Here is a 15,767-nt window from a genome sequence, read left to right as displayed (position 1 = left end):
CATTATCGCATTAGTTTAAAGTCAAGACGAACACATTATTAATTAATTCGTTATCACGAGATAACGATCTTTGTTATGTCGAGATAACGAAATAATTAATTTCGTTATCTCGACATAACAGTGCATTAAAAAAAAATCCATGGCCGTTCTCGGCTTCCGTATGTTTGGAACTTAGGCTTTTCATAAAAAATTTGAAGTCTTCAAGCCTAAACCAAGATAATCCTGATGACATAACCTGGGTTATTTTCTAGGACTGTAAATAGACAGAAGACATTATACAACTGAGTAGTACTCCTCATGAGAGTAAACTGACCTCAATGTGTAAAATCGGTTGAGTGTCCCTTTAAATAATACATTAATATGCTTTATTGTTCTTAAAAGACAATGTATTTACGTTACACATCTTAACCAACTATTATTAGGCCTACTATTAATAAGATAAGATAAGATATAATTGTATTTATCCCAAGGGGAATCTTGAGACATTTCAGTTCTCATGTCTAAATTATCTTTTTAGGAACCTCATCAAGTACTATATTCAGTAGTTTAAGTTTATTTTTATGTGTGAGTTCTTAAGTCACTGCAACTTAGGTAAAGTCAGTTCCTCAATAATTTTCTTAATCTCTCCAATAAAAATCAATTCAATTAAGTCACGAGTGTTTTATCTTTGCATCAGTGTCACTTCTAAGCATAAAATAAAATGAGAATACATAATGTGAAGGTTGTGTGTTAGTTTACTTTACAGTATCCATATAAAGTATACATAATTGTATTTCTGTGTATTGGTTTAGCAGAGTCAGTCTAAACATGTGGTAACCCAACTTAAAGCTTCAGAAAAGAAGAAAGGTCTACCTTCCTAATGGTCATCAAGTTAGGAGCCATAAGTTATTTTGTGTACATACAGTATTTGAGCTGAAGTGTGTGCTGTACTGATCAAGGGAAAAACACCGGGTGATGTTTCATGACTCCTGAGGTGCAGCCTGCCCGTCTGAACCTGCACTGCTACACTGTAGTCTTCACAGCCTAAGGGCACAGATTTGGGATAGCTGCAGCAACCACACACTCAAACGTGATGTGTGTGTCATTAGCACATGCCCAGGTATCCGTTTGTGCAGGTACACACAGCACAGCGCCAGCACTGTCATTACAGCTGCTGATGTACAACCTGGTTTCTCTTTCCTTTTCTCCAACACATAAATAATACTAGCCTAATATTCAGACTAAATTGCCAAAAATTACAGATGTGGGTGCTGATTCAGACAGCTGGAGTCAGACTGAAACAATACACAATTCAAATAATTCAGTGTATTGTTTGCTTGTTGTCAATAGCAGTATCAGTTATCGATACCAAAAAGGTATTTGTTCAGTCCCTTCTCCTTTTTAAGTAACTTCACCATCCGTCCATTCATCCATCCATCAGGCAGCTTTGGTCGCTCTGTTTGTACCAGAGGGATTAGCAGTGAGGCCAGAGAGGAGATGAGATGAGATGGAGATTACGACAGAGATAATGGTGTTTGGATTTAGGGTCACTCAGAGGAGGCACTGGGAATGCAAAGCTTCAGCTTTAATCACAGGTGAGCCATGTGCTCTCTGATCTGATTTAAGAGAATGACTTAGGAGGTTTAGAACAGAGCATCTGACAGCATTGAACATAAACAATGACAGACAATAGCCACGGACTTTCAGTCTCCGTTTCCTATCCAGTAAGAATATCAGACTCACTTGTACATTTCATCACAGTTAATCTTTTAGAGAAGCGCTTCATGTCATTGATTAGCCCCTATCTCCTCACTGTAATCATTAGCAATGATAAATCCATGATATCTTCTGTATCTCTGGTTTAGCACTTTGCAGCTGCAAGATGTGTAGTCACAGAAATAGAATAGATATAGATTGCAAGCTCTGGTTTCTGATTATTAATCATTGATATTGACTGGTTCCCAACCTGGAGGTCAGAACCCCTTCAATAGGCCATGAGAATAGTACACGTGATGATTACCAGGATAGAAATATGGAGAAAAAAAACATCTTCTACATAAGATGATGTATTTATTCTGTACTTTGCTCTAATGTTGTTTTTTGTTTTTAAATAGTTTTACATTACCAGATCTGTTATTGATTCATGAATATGCATCCTGAATGAATGATGAAGGGTAGCAAATAGTCACGTTTGGTATGAAGAAAAAAATATGTCTGTCCAAAAATGTATTGTAATATAACCAATTTTTGACATGATCCTTATTTGTTTAGAATTGAACATTACTTCTCTAGTTCAATAAGTGTAGCCTAAATTCACCCAGTAGTCAATGTGTACTGGTTAGTGTGTAATTTTGCTTACAATTGTAAAAAATATCTAGTCTTTCAGAAGACTAAATTATTCACATCCCAGAGATAAATTATATCTAGTATGATCATTATAATCATTATATCTTAACAGAGTTCAAAGTTCAGAATCAGAATCAGAAATACTTCATTGATCCTTGGGGGGAAATTAGTTTGTTACAGTTGTTCTACTCACACAATGTTAAATAAATAGCACTCATATACAATATATAACACAATATATAGAATAGAAATCAATGTATATGTGTATACATATATTAAAGTAAAAATAAAAGTTAAAAATAGAAATATAACAAGAGCCTAAGAGACATAATAATATAATAAGAGCCTATATACAAAGTAAATGTAAACACATTTCACAGTATGTGCTGACAGAAAAGGAATAAATAGTAATGAGTTTTAAGATTGTGTTATTGCAGAAGTTATAGATAAAATACTATTTCATTTGTATACAGATGTTTGCTTTTTTCTTTGATTTGGAGATATGTCCAACTTTTATTTCTCTGGATTTAACCGTGATAGTTGCTCTGTGTGCAGACTCATGGTGCAGACCAGGTTAATGACGATAAACTGATCAATAACTTTCACTTTGGAGCAACATTGCCATCTATTGGTAGACCTACTCTTTAAGTAAACACATAAACCCTATGGAGGTCCACACATTCGCCACAGACTAATAATCCACATATGAGTGAATAGAAGCAAATATAACCTCCAAAATGATAAATATCGGTCACGTGTGCGGCAGCTATAATAACACATATAGTCACATTTTAAATGAAATGTAACCTAGTAGAAGTTGAATTGAATGAGTTTACTAAAATATTGTGTCGAATCGGTCAGCAGAACAAGATGGCGGTCCCTACTAAACAGTAAGTTGCAGACATGCTAACGCGTTTATTACAGTGTGTGTTTGACCTCAAACGATACCCGTGTATCTAGTTTGTGGTTATAGTTGTAGTGATGAGAAAGGACTTAATTTACTGTAGCAGCCGTGGTGTTACAGCTCAGGGTTATTTGGTAAAACGTCGGTTGCCCCTGTTGCTAAAACGATGTGCTAACCTCGTTTAAACATCAGCTGGTTAACAAACTAAGGCCCGTTTTGTTTATTATAATGGTTCAAATGTTCACATTTATGAACCACTTCTTCATCTTTGGACTGTCAGGGAGTCGATACAACTTTTAAAGCTAACGCTGGTCATTCAGGCTGCAGTTCATTTGGTTTATTCCGCACAGGTTTTTATTGTTTCTCTTTTTGGTGCACGACTTATTATTGCACAGTAGAAGGTGTGCTTCACCTTATATTTGCATAAAGTCACCTGTCTCAAGAGCAAGTTAATATCCTTTTATTCCATCTTTTGAATAGGGCTTGTCTTGCCATTGGAAAATGGAAAACTGACATGCAGTATTTGAGGATAGATAGATAGAATAACCCATGTGGATACTTTATTTATCGCCAGGGAAATTCAAGAATATATGAACTGTGTTGTCTGTTTAATTCAAATGAATCTCTTTTGAAAGCAGCATAGAAAGACAAATCTTTAGTCCTCACCATCCACATACTCACTGCAAAAACACTCCACTTTAAGGTCATTTGCCTCTCATTTAAATCGCAGCTGTATTTTTAGTATCCGACGCCTTTGCATTTGTCCCAGTAGAGATGACACTTTACTTGATGGATTACGACTTGTGAAGGTCTAACATGTGAAATACATGTACAGACAGATGAGTTGTGCCGGACAGCGTTTAAGAAGTCCTGTTTGTCCACAGGTATGGGCTCATCCTGTCCCAAAAGAAAGGAGCAGCAAAGACGGCGATGCTGCAGAAACCCTCAGTATTCGGCGATGACTCAGATGATGAGGTGGGTAAACTGTTAGATTTGTTGTAATTTTTTTTTGTTTTGTCGCTCACCAATCACTGGATATGATTCAGGTATTTTCACAAACAGATTTCTCTAAAATAAATAATTTTAAAAAGCCATATCCAAGTATCAGGTAACATTTACTTGTGTCCAAATATGTTATGTTTTGTTTTGTTTCTCAGACCTCAGTTGGGGAGAGTCTGCAGAGAGAAGCTGTCAAAAAGAAAATGATGAAGCAGGTGAAAGGAAGAATTAAAATACTTTAGTGTGCTTAATGCTATAAACACAGTCATTCCACTGTAAGTTACATTTCTCTGGTATTTGTCTTTCTCTCTCTTTGTTTAAAGACACGTTTGGAGATGCACAAGGCCCTGGAACAGGACAGCACAGTATATGACTATGATGCAGTGTACGACGACATTCAAAACCAGAGACTTGAGAGCAACAAAAAGATCCTGCGAGGCGCTGACAAAAGGGTAATCATGCTCGTATCGAACACTTGTATAGTTACATTTGTCAACGTTGGGATTTCAGAGTGATCCAATGGCTAGAAGGACTGTCCACTGGGCCCCCTGTTGGCCAGCAGGCACTGTGCCGCTGCTGTTTCACTGATGTTTCACTGATGTTGAGCGCTTGAAGTTCCTCATGAATATTAACTTAATAAAGGTTTTTGTCCCTGTCTCTTTATTACAGCCGAAGTATATCCACCAGTTAATGAAAGCAGTCGAGGACCGCAAGAAAGAACAGGAACGGAGGGAAGAGAGGAAGATCCAGAAGGAAAGAGAGGCGGAGGGAGAGCAGTTTGCCGATAAAGAGGCTTACGTTACTTCCGCCTACAAGCAGAAACTGCTGGAGCAGAAGGAGGAGCAGGAGAGAGAGAAGAGAGAGGCAGAGATGGAAGGTTAGTCTGATACTTTACAACTATTTTTAGGCTGCATGCAGACAAGATTTTGATGCAGAAGTGATACAGCGAGACCACTTAATGCGACACAATGTCAGTGATTTGTTTGAATTCTTTTTGTTTTGTGTAGCTGCTTTGGATGTGAAGAAACAAAAAGACCTGAGCGGCTTCTACCGCCACCTGCTGAATCAGACTGTAGGAGAGGAGGCGATACCCGATCGCTCAGCAAACAAGTCAGTCCTAGCTCCTTAAACACAACAAGCACACACGTATGTTTAGCAACTATTCTGAGCCTTTAATTGTGTCTCTCTGTTCCTCCTTCCGCAGTACTCAAACCTCAAAGGTTTCAAAAGACACAGAGAGGACTTCACCTGTGCCCTCATCTACATCCCACGACAATATCCAGAGTTCATGCAGCGACATTGAGGAGGGGCAAGAGCAGAAGTCTGGGTTTAGCAAGCCTGCGACAGTCTCTGCACACTCAAAACGCCAATACAGACAGAGGTCACCGTCATCAGGGAGCGGAGAGGAGAAGGTGAAAGAGAGGGAGAGAGACAGACACAAGAAGAGCCACAGAGATCAAGACAGAGACAGAGACAGTAGAAGAGATAGAGATAGAGACAGAGATAGAGACCGAGACCGAAACAGGGGAAGGGAGAGGGATGACAGATACGGAGGAAGAAGAGACGACAGGGATAGAAGGAAAGACAGGGACAGAGACCGAGACAGAGGCAGGGAAGATGACAGAAGCAGAGGCAAGGGGGATACAGAGAGGGAAGACAGGCACGGGAAGAGGGAGAGGAGCCCCAAAGAAAGAGAGAGGGATAAGAATGGGGAAAGAGAGAAGAGGAGGAATCCAGATGAAGACAAGCGGAAGGACAAAGATTGGGAAGAAGAGAAGGAGAGGAGGAAGGAACCTGAGAATGAAAAGGCAGTGAAGGAAGAGAATGGAAAGGCAGTGAAGGAAGAGAAGGATCCGGATAAGAAAGAAGCAGTGAAAGAACAAAGTAAGGAAGGAGATGGACAGGGACAGGAAGGTGAGGAGAAAGAGGAAAAGGAGGAGAAGGGGAACAAGTTTGCGAAGCGCAGCACAGATCAGACTGTGTGTTCTGCGAGAGACCGGTACATGGCCAGACAGATAGCACGCTCAGGCTGTAAGACCTATATAGAGAAGGAGGAGGACTGAGGAAACACCCTTGAATTACACACAGCCTTTATCTCAATTTAGAGGATAAGGCTATTTTTCTTATTATTTTATTTTATTTTTTCAACAAATCCCATTAAAATACCAAAACCGACAATGAGTTCCTTCCTTCCTGTCAGTACGGTCTTTGACTTCCCTACCATTGGTTCCTTATGAAGAAATCTTGAAAACCTTACAAACTGTTTAGATTTTTCTTTTTGAGGCTCAGTGGTTTACTTTAACAGCAGGGCAGTGTAGTTCTTAGCCAACGGCGCTCAAGCAGGAGTATACAATAGTACATACATTTGTTGAGGACTTTAGCTGTGGATTAATACACATTTGGCACACTGGTGAGTATTTACAGCACTAGAACAGTGTATGTATTCTCTATGTGACTGTGTGTATCTGATTAAAGTAAACTACAGTACCCATATTCGCATGTCACCCAGGTGAATGGTGAGGCATATTAATGTATTTTTAATAATTTTGGACAAAACAGGTCTGGGAGGGTCTTAAAGGCTCTAAAATCCAACCCATCTGACTTTTAGGCCATAAAATGTCTTAAACATGATTGATATGATGATTACAAAATTGATTAGATTGATGAAGTTAATGTTACTTGTATGAAGTTGCATTTTTCAGTCTTGCTTATTGGGGAACAGTCGTAATGTGTAAATAAATCTTTCATATATTCATACATGTTTTCCAGTATGATTCTAGAAATAGGTGCTTGAAATTACACAGAAACCCTGCAACAATAGAGGCATTTGGTATAGAAGAGTAAACCAGGGTTCTGACTACTTATCAGTCGGTTGGTTTTCATCTTTTTCGTGGGATTTGTTGACAATAACAACAAATATTGTAAATTGCAAACCTTATCCTGTAACCAGTGACTCCGTCGTACGCTGCAGTGGACAGATTCAGACAGCAGAGTGTACTCATGGTCTTTAGTGACGAGACAAAGACCTGGACAATATTGTTTTGGGGAATTAAATATGTGGATCTTTGATTTATCATTGTGAAACAACACTGATTTTGTAAATATGGGTTTTGAACCTCTTGAAACATCACATAAAGGAATGCGTGTATATAGGAAATGTTATCTTATTGCTTAATTTGGAGGATGAATGAATGGAATGAGGTGTGAGACACTTGATTGTGTTTGATCACTTTTGTTGAGGTTTTGTATCTTTCTGATGTAGTCAGGGATGAGTTAATAAAATAATTTCTGGTCCACAATCTTTTTCTGTTGCTTCCTGTTTGTTCTGCAGTCATTTGGTATTTTGAGGTCAAATGTGTGCAAGAATCAAGATTTCCAGCTCATAATTCAGAAGGTAACAACGTTTATTTCACAAGGATCGTTTGATCACAGAAACGTGTTCCTGGTTTACAGGTTCTGCGCAGGAAAGACATCAATTTCGTATCGAGCAGTGTTTGCAGGAATCTTCTCTCGTATGCGTCCTGCGCTCCTGTGCTGGTTTCGCTCTAGTTGTACAAGGAGCTGCTGGACCACTGAAACAAAAAACATTTTGTAGAATTGTTAGGATTTTAAATGCTTTTAATGGCTTATTCAATGGTGAAATGTAACCAAATGTATTTACTTAACTTTACTTAAAAGTACTGAACTTACAACACTACATTTCAGAGGGGAATATTGTACTTTTAACTACATTTCTTTGACAGCTTTAGCTATTAGTTCACTGGTTAGAAATATATGCTGTGCTTAGAATATGATGCATTGTTTAAACTATAACATTAAAACGCAATTTTTATTTGTGATATAATAATACTTTTCAATGCAGGACTATTATTGTTGCAGCATTGCTACTTTTGCTTCAATATTTTTGCCACGTTTAACCATTTTGTAAGTTGCATATCTTGAGAAACAAAAGAATACATCTGGCATTAAGTGGAAATAGACTTACTTCCTCCCAGGTCATGTGGATCACTCCGTCTGTTGATCTGTCTTTGAAAATACCTGCAAAGAAAAATCACATTTTGTAATGCAACATAACCGTTCTAAAAAGGAGAAATACTCTATAAGCTATGATTCTGATACCAAGCTTATAATTTCTCAAAATTGGAATGTGGGTTTGAAAGTGATCCAATTGGTTGTTGCCACGTCACTCACTTGATGTCTTTTCCAGGCGTAACATAAGAACAATGAAGCTGTCCATGGTGGTGGATGAGAAGCCAGAATAGCGGAACATCATCATCCTCACCATGCCGTCGTTTACGTCCATTCCTGGTACAGACAGAAGTACTCCAGTTACAATTGTGAATATGAAAAATGTTCCCATGTCTTGTATTGGTAAAAGCTTATCATCAACTTTTAGTTTAAATTAATGCAACATTTTACCTGCAGCCTCAATTGCCCTCTTGAGCTCATAGTCGGACAGGGATCCCTTCTGATTCAAATCTGTGCGATGGAAGAGTTTCTGCAAAGAAGATTAAACTACATTTAAAACGTGTGTCATTTTTTTGACACATTCAATGAATTAGTTGTAATATGTCTTACCTTGTATTCATTCATCTTCTCCCAGAGAGTTGAGAACTCAGAGAAGGACATCGTCATTCTTCGGTCGGTCTTTGCATGTTAAGGAAAAACAACTTCAGATCTGATCAGAATGTTATAATTTCATTTTGACTCTTTGCCACAGTAACGTAGGGTGATTTGTGAAGTAACACAAGCTTAAACATTTTTCACAACAATATTTCTTTTTAGGATACATCCACCAAGGCCATCATGCTACTGCAGTTGTCCAGAGCAAAGCCGTAACGGGTTCCTGTGGATGGTACACACAGAGGAACAAAGTAACATGACTGGTTGTAAAACTGTAAAAACGATTTTTAGTTGTGATTAATAACGAATGAATTAGGGTTTTGAATTCATTTTGAAATTATATAATATCACGATATCAATCAACTCACCATGAGGGAAGTTTTCATTCAGGAGCTTCTGGAGCTGTCTGGCATTCAGCTCACCATTCTGCCAACGGACACAGAAACAATAAAAACTTTCTTTGATCCATTGATATCAGGAAAAGGAAAAACTGAGACAGGTAAACGCAAGAAAAATAACACACCTGATCAGCATAGTGGTTGAGCAAGGCATGCATGGGGTCCTTCTCTTTTTCAGTTGGTACCTAAAGTTGACATGTGAATGTTAAAGTATTTGCTCTCTCTGACTTACAGCTAAAGTAGGCACTACATTATTTTATTTCATACCTCGGGAAGAACGTCATCGTCATCATCATCATGTCCATCATGGGGGCTGGATAAAGAGGAGAATGTGTTAGAAAACTGCCTCCTACACCCACAGTCACTTATTATTTGCTGTGTCATTTCAGAATATCAACCCCCCGTTTTTACATGAAACCTTTTGTGTTGGCTGAAAAGTCAAACACTCTATACAATCCCTGTTTTGGTAGAAAAGTCTCCATTGGGACGTATAGTATATGTCAATAATCAGTAAGTCCTTACGTGATCTTAGCATCAGACTTGGAGTAGACAGTGAGAACGAATTCTGCACTCATGTTGGGCTTTATGGTGGAGGGGACGATCACATACTCTCCTGGCTCCATACTGTGATTCTCAATCAGATCCCTCTGATTGGTGTAAGAAGCATCCTTCACAGGTCTGTTTGTTCTAAAGAAGTCGGCGGGCAGGCGTCCTCGTGGAGACTGGAAAGAGTATGAGCCTTATTAAATTACTTCCTGAGCATAGAATTGCATTGTTCAGGTTATTTTAATGTGGAGTTTGCGTTGTGTGCACAGGTATGAAGAGTGTGATATTTGCTCTTACCCCTGGTGGAACCTGTTGGATGTGAAATGGAGAGAAAAATGTCATTATACAGTTTTCAAGTCAGTCTTGTCAAGAAATAGCCAAACAGTGACTGCTAATTTGGTAACAGAGCTCAGGTGTCCTCCCAGTTAAATGAGCTGTTATTAGTTTTTTTGTTGTATGTAATTCTTTTGGTTTACATAAAACTTTTTTTTCTTATGTGCTTCATAATCTTCATGCTTGCTGAAATGCATTTTGCATTATTCAATCATTGTTTAATATTTAATGAAAATTCAGGTTGCAAACCTTGAAGATGGTGAGTCCAATCGGGTATGAGCTTATCGATTTGCGGTTCTGCTGCAGAGGTTTCTGCATCAGAGAGAGCAAGATGTTTTTGTCTCCCTGCTCCTTCTCGTCTATTATTGTCACCTGGATGCGATACTGAGGATTTGTGGCAAAGGAGGCTACAGGTGATGGGAAACATTAGAAAAAGCAGATGACACTTCAGGTGGCAGTTCAGTGCACACATAACAGGAAAAAGACAACAGACATATTCCCTTTGCAGTTATAGTTAAAGCCAAAAGAATGAATTGGGCTTACATTTGTTCACGTTGCCACCTGCAGATCTCCCGGCTACCCAGCTGCCATCGTAAATCATGCATTTCCACTGGCAGGTGAAGTCTCCGTCAAGGAAGTTAGGGTTCTCACAGCAGATGGACAACATCACAAAGTAGTTATAGAAGTCCTCCAACTCCATCCTGACAGCAAGAGAAATAAGAATAAAATGTTTGCTCTTGTCCATTCATTTTCAGACCTCACTGTTTATAGGTATCCAGTTTAGTTTTTGACCACTAGTGGGGCTATGGGCAATGTATTATGACAAGGAAGCACATGTGGTAATTAACACAGCAAGAAACGTAGGAGTGAGCAAATTGCAGGCTACGTGAAGAGGATGTATGCGTTTGTTTACAACAAAACTTCCCACGGTACTGTTATTGTAGCTAAATTACCAGAACTCTCCATCGTTACGGACAGAACACTTCTCGCGATCTTCTGGCCTCACTTTCTGCCACAAATCCGACCTGAGCACAGGAGGAAAATATATTATAGACATAAAAATAAACAGTTCTTAATTGTAGTACTAATTGTAGTAGTGTGGGTTCTATTGCTATAACATGTATGATTAATTTCAGTACTTGTCGCTCCACTTTCCGTTCCACTCTGTTTGGCCCCAAGGGTTCATGACGCGCACCAGCTTCACTTTGGAGCCGTAATACTCAACCTAAAGATAAAATGATGAATTGAAACATGAGCAAACACCAAAATACTTTGGAAAAATCTTGCTAGCATTGAAATTCCTACAGCTCTTATTTTAATTCTTCTCCTCAGTTGCCATATATTTACCTCAGTGACTGCTGTGACAGAATAGGCATGTCCGTCCACCAATCCAGTGTCAGCTACAGTGTTCACAATCTTACCCTGAAACAGACAACACAGTTAAATCACCCCAATGAGTTTGATTTGTACTTTTTTTTTTTCTAAGAAATTAGTTCTTACCCCTTTCTGGGCACTCCCACAGCAAATCATTGAGTTGCACCCGGAGGCATTGCTCAGTGACTGCCACAGCTCTGTATCATAGTTTGCAGTATGGACCTCCCTGAGTTGGTAAGTCATGTGGACGCCTCCACTGAAATCCTTGCAGGCCTCTGATGGCAGCCCAGTGTTCATGTCTGCGTATGAGCCACACACTCTAAGGCAGACAGAAGAAAAGTTGAAAATGCATGAAAATGCTGCCAGAAACCATTCCTCTATGGCGAGTTTAGCTAATCTAGCATTTGTGTCTTAATGTCTTGATTCTGGTGCTTGTGCCACCTATTGAAGTGTTTTATAACGGTGTGGGTAAGTCGGTTTCATACTTGGCATATGCTTTCTCCAGCAGAGGAACCCAGAACTCGTTTTCCCCCTTGGTGTGCACAGACAGCAAACAGTTGTCCAGTGTTGGCAGGTAGTCGTCAATGACAACATCAATCCATTTGCCAAACCTCCAGAACTGACACAGAGACGATGAGAAGGAATTACAAGTTAGTTGAAGACCCGAATGTATTGTGAAAGCATTGTTTTAACTCATTTATATATGATTATTAATATTTATTTACCCTGAAGTGAAATATCCCTGCATAGTTGTTGAAGGACTGGTCCATGGGCACAACCTGCACCAGCAGGCTTTCATGGAAAGTCAGTGCAGAGATTGCTGCCAGAAACCAGCAGTTACCTGGTAAATGAGTAAAGAAAATATTTTTCTCACATAGTTCAAATTTCCACCTAAGCAAGGTATTCATCTTTTTTTGCCTTTAGCTGTAAGCCAGAGATTCTTTCTTACCCACACCGCCTTGACCAAAGTCAAACCGTGAGGCTCCATTTGTGCAGAAAGCAGGCTCGCTGTCGATGTTTTGGAGTTTCAAGATTTCCTGAACAATACAACAATCAACAAAATAATATCAGAAGAAGACAAGACATGTAAAAACATTGCTAACATCACAATGTAAAAATGTGTATTCCCATTATCTTTTATCATTAGATTAACATAAGGGAGAAAAGATATATTCTGAAGTATTTTACCACTGGTCGAAGCCATTTGACTTCACGCCAGCTGCTCAGATTAGGCAGGTCACCCAGAGAGTGGTTGTCAGGTGGGAAGGTGTTGTCCACAAACTGTCTCCTTCTGCGGAGGTAGCTCTCTTTCAGCTGGGTGTAGTCCTGGTTGTTGTACTTGGCAGGGTTGGAGGGGCTCCCCTCGCTGCCATCTTGGTAACGCAAGTTGATGATAGAGGTGCAAGTTCCAGGCATGTTGACGAGAGGCTTCAGATAGACTCTGAGATCCAAGAAGAAAGACAGAATAAGATCATTCTGAATTTAATTTGAAATGCAAAAGCTATGTTTCAGAGATGGATGGTTATAATTACCTGCAAGACGGCTGCAAACAACAACTGCTTCCTTAGAAGAGAATGACTTGGAAGTGTCCAGTCTGCTCTTTGCAGCAAACTGTCCCAACTTATATACACATTGTCTTACATAAGCCTGGAGTCAGACCCACCCCTTAACCCCCTGAAATTACAGGGAACTGAGAGCTTCATGTGTAACAAAACAGTTTTTTTTGGTTTAGATCAGTGGTTCTCAATAGTGATGGGTTGGTCGCGAATGCGAGTGCTTGTTATTCGGATGAAATTGCAGATTTTGTTTTTTTTAAATGGAATTTGGCAAGCAGTGGTCATTAATAAATCTAGCGCGCAGGCATCACATGCTAGGACAAGACCTGCTGCATTAAGTTAAAAACCTCCTTTACTCCTCTCACAACAAAAACAACATGATATCTCACCACATCAAATTCCTTCCTTTGTTCTAACACAGATGCATTCCACACGCTCATCAAGCTAAAGGAACATCATTTTGTGTGCCGGCCTGCATGGTCAGATCTGTTACCGCTGTATACGTCTTGCATTGACGACTGTTCATGAAATCCCACATCTGGAACTTCCCTGCTAGATGCCACTAAATCCTACACACCGGTCCTTTAAGTCCTGTCCACAACAAATGATGTATCAGGGTTAAGGTCCTTTAAAAGGTGAGAGACATCTGAATAACCTCACACAGAAATATAGCATTTGCTGAATTTTTCTAAAATACTGCAAATGTTCCCACATGGACAGATTGACTTCACTGAGCCGCTCTGACGTGAACTCTTTCATTTTTCCCAGACAGTCGAGGTTTGCTGGGAAAGTTTTATCCTTAAATTTCCTCCCCTCATTGAGCAGTTTCCTTGAGCTGCTAATAGTCTTCACCTTTAAATTATACGGGGTTAGAAGGGCTTCCTTCACCTTCGTCCTCATAGAAGGAGTGAATCATCTTCACACAGGTGGATGTCATGTTGGAGAGCAGTGGCAGAGGTGTCTGAAATCAGATTAAACAACAACGGCTTTCAGACAAAACTGAACTTAACAATTGACAGCAGACATCAAACATCATGCAAAAGACAAAATAATAACAGGAAAATATGGAACTTGTCTGTAAAGTTATAGAGTCTGGCAACGTTTTCAAAGTATGAACACAGTGTGACAGGACCAGGACATGTGAAAGTAATTTATACTCATCAACGAAATACCAGATATGCATCAGCGTGAGACCTTGTACCGTTCAATTGAGTTAAAGCCACCGCCCCGATGGATGATTTAACTTAAAGGCATTAAAGGCCTATATGCACACACATAGAAGTTGCTATATTCATCTGAAAACTACTTACAGAACAGCCATTGAGATTCAGAACAATTTCTGATCACAACAGTAAGCTAACTATTTACAGAACCTTTTTTAATAAAAGTTGCTGTTATTGTTATTTAGAACCAATACTGACACATTTCAGTACATTGTAGGTACCGGAAACTTGTTTCAGGCAAGTAGTGACTGACCCTGTTATATATTCCATATATGGACAAGTGCTGTTATACAGTCATATCAGTAGAGACAGAGTGAGCAGATCTACATAGGCTTCCACCAAGAAACTACAATGCTGAACATACCTGATTGCATTATCGATTAAATGTCACTAATTCCTTTTTTTTAAAGTTAGAATTATTTCAAATATGAATATTTTCTGGTTTATTTAGTCCTTAATGACAGTAAACTGAATGTCTTTGGGTTGTGGACAAAACATTTGAGGATGTCACCTTGGGCTTTGGGAAACTGATCAACATTTTCAGCATTTTATAGCATTTTATGGACCAAACAATGATCAGCTGTACTTTGTCAAACACCTCTGTAATGACTAACACATGCTTTTGAGGGTTGGGGCAGCACAGAGGCCATGTTTCCTCACAGGGAGAAGCCTGAAATGCACCTCAATAAATGAATTATTAAATGAAATTGATGGTCGTGCATCTCTTTTGTCATCATTTACTGTTAGAGGTAGAGTAAGAGTCAGCTGGTCTCCAGTAAATCTAATATAACCTCTTTTATCAGCAAACTCAACAGTTTCAGTCACGTTTGAACAAGCAAAGAAGACCAAACCAAGTCAGCAAATCAACAGCCTGGACCAATAACATACCTATTGGATTTCTGTCACAGCTGAGGCATAATCATCCACCAGTACAAACTTGTTACACACATCTTTTCCTTCAACATATGCACAAGTTTCAAGGTTGTTATTATCGGAGGGTTATTTTTAACAACAACAAAAAAACAATCTCCATGTTTTAGGTCACATTAATTCTTCTTTTAACCTCCATTAGTCCCACATCCCCCATCATAATTTTGCCCTTCATGACATACCAAGTCAGATATGTACAGTGTTAGTCCTTGAATGCTTCAGATGAAATACCAGTGATCATGTAAGATCCACAAAACAAAAACTAAACGTGCACCTTTGAACGTAGCAGTGCTGATTTTGTGATTTTGTCAAGAAACCTCAAATGTGTATTTATGAATTAGTGACGCAGAGAAAGGACTTGGATCAAGGAATTAACACTTTAGTGGTAACCTTCAATTTGTAGATGATTAGTTATTTTAGCCACAACAACGAAACAGATTTAATTCCAAATCCTGATGATTAAAAATACATTTCACTTGGCTGGTGTTCAAGGTGTGTTTTCTAATTTCTAAGCATTTACAATAATTGTAACGTGCATACACTTCCACCAGCAGGG

At 39.0% G+C, this 15,767-nt stretch overlaps 2 protein-coding genes across 2 annotated transcripts in view; one reads left to right on the top strand and one right to left on the bottom strand.

Annotated features, from left to right (window-relative positions):
• The first annotated feature begins 3,178 nt into the window (after nucleotides 1-3,178).
• On the top strand, nucleotides 3,179-6,382 carry nsrp1 (nuclear speckle splicing regulatory protein 1). The gene is made up of 7 exons (XM_035666689.1): nucleotides 3,179-3,215; nucleotides 4,114-4,204; nucleotides 4,387-4,443; nucleotides 4,552-4,680; nucleotides 4,898-5,105; nucleotides 5,236-5,338; nucleotides 5,433-6,382. Exons 1-7 carry the CDS (start codon nucleotides 3,196-3,198, stop codon nucleotides 6,289-6,291), a joined length of 1,467 nt encoding a protein of 488 aa, XP_035522582.1. The 5' UTR covers nucleotides 3,179-3,195; the 3' UTR covers nucleotides 6,292-6,382.
• Nucleotides 6,383-7,773: 1,391 nt separating this feature from the next.
• Nucleotides 7,774-15,767, bottom strand: part of LOC118331774 (calpain-2 catalytic subunit-like) — a 10,502-nt gene continuing 2,508 nt past the window's right edge. The window contains exons 4-24 of the mRNA XM_035666850.1: nucleotides 12,691-12,943; nucleotides 12,452-12,539; nucleotides 12,228-12,343; nucleotides 11,988-12,121; nucleotides 11,629-11,821; nucleotides 11,476-11,550; nucleotides 11,268-11,353; nucleotides 11,082-11,153; nucleotides 10,672-10,829; nucleotides 10,378-10,535; nucleotides 10,093-10,104; nucleotides 9,772-9,971; nucleotides 9,517-9,562; nucleotides 9,375-9,434; nucleotides 9,220-9,277; nucleotides 9,019-9,074; nucleotides 8,807-8,875; nucleotides 8,648-8,726; nucleotides 8,420-8,533; nucleotides 8,214-8,266; nucleotides 7,774-7,800 (exon numbers count right to left, since the gene is read on the bottom strand). Coding sequence (XP_035522743.1) covers nucleotides 7,774-7,800; nucleotides 8,214-8,266; nucleotides 8,420-8,533; nucleotides 8,648-8,726; nucleotides 8,807-8,875; nucleotides 9,019-9,074; nucleotides 9,220-9,277; nucleotides 9,375-9,434; nucleotides 9,517-9,562; nucleotides 9,772-9,971; nucleotides 10,093-10,104; nucleotides 10,378-10,535; nucleotides 10,672-10,829; nucleotides 11,082-11,153; nucleotides 11,268-11,353; nucleotides 11,476-11,550; nucleotides 11,629-11,821; nucleotides 11,988-12,121; nucleotides 12,228-12,343; nucleotides 12,452-12,539; nucleotides 12,691-12,943 — 2,107 coding nt within the window. The remainder of the gene's footprint in view (nucleotides 7,801-8,213; nucleotides 8,267-8,419; nucleotides 8,534-8,647; nucleotides 8,727-8,806; nucleotides 8,876-9,018; nucleotides 9,075-9,219; nucleotides 9,278-9,374; nucleotides 9,435-9,516; nucleotides 9,563-9,771; nucleotides 9,972-10,092; nucleotides 10,105-10,377; nucleotides 10,536-10,671; nucleotides 10,830-11,081; nucleotides 11,154-11,267; nucleotides 11,354-11,475; nucleotides 11,551-11,628; nucleotides 11,822-11,987; nucleotides 12,122-12,227; nucleotides 12,344-12,451; nucleotides 12,540-12,690; nucleotides 12,944-15,767) is intronic.

The sequence above is a fragment of the Morone saxatilis genome, unplaced genomic scaffold (genome assembly GCF_004916995.1).
Source record: "Morone saxatilis isolate NCDOM2014 unplaced genomic scaffold, NCSU_SB_2.0 Contig20, whole genome shotgun sequence".
Lineage (NCBI taxonomy): Eukaryota > Metazoa > Chordata > Actinopteri > Moronidae > Morone > Morone saxatilis.
The sequence above is the reverse complement of the archived record's forward strand: the minus strand, read 5'-3'. Positions and strand labels throughout refer to the sequence as shown.

Coding starts and splice junctions, on each gene's coding strand:
- nsrp1 (XM_035666689.1), top strand. CDS start 3,196: ATGGCGGTCCCTACTAAACA. Junction 3,216..4,113: donor ATGGCGGTCCCTACTAAACA/GTAAGTTGCAGA, acceptor GTTTGTCCACAG/GTATGGGCTCATCCTGTCCC. Junction 4,681..4,897: donor TGCGAGGCGCTGACAAAAGG/GTAATCATGCTC, acceptor TCTTTATTACAG/CCGAAGTATATCCACCAGTT.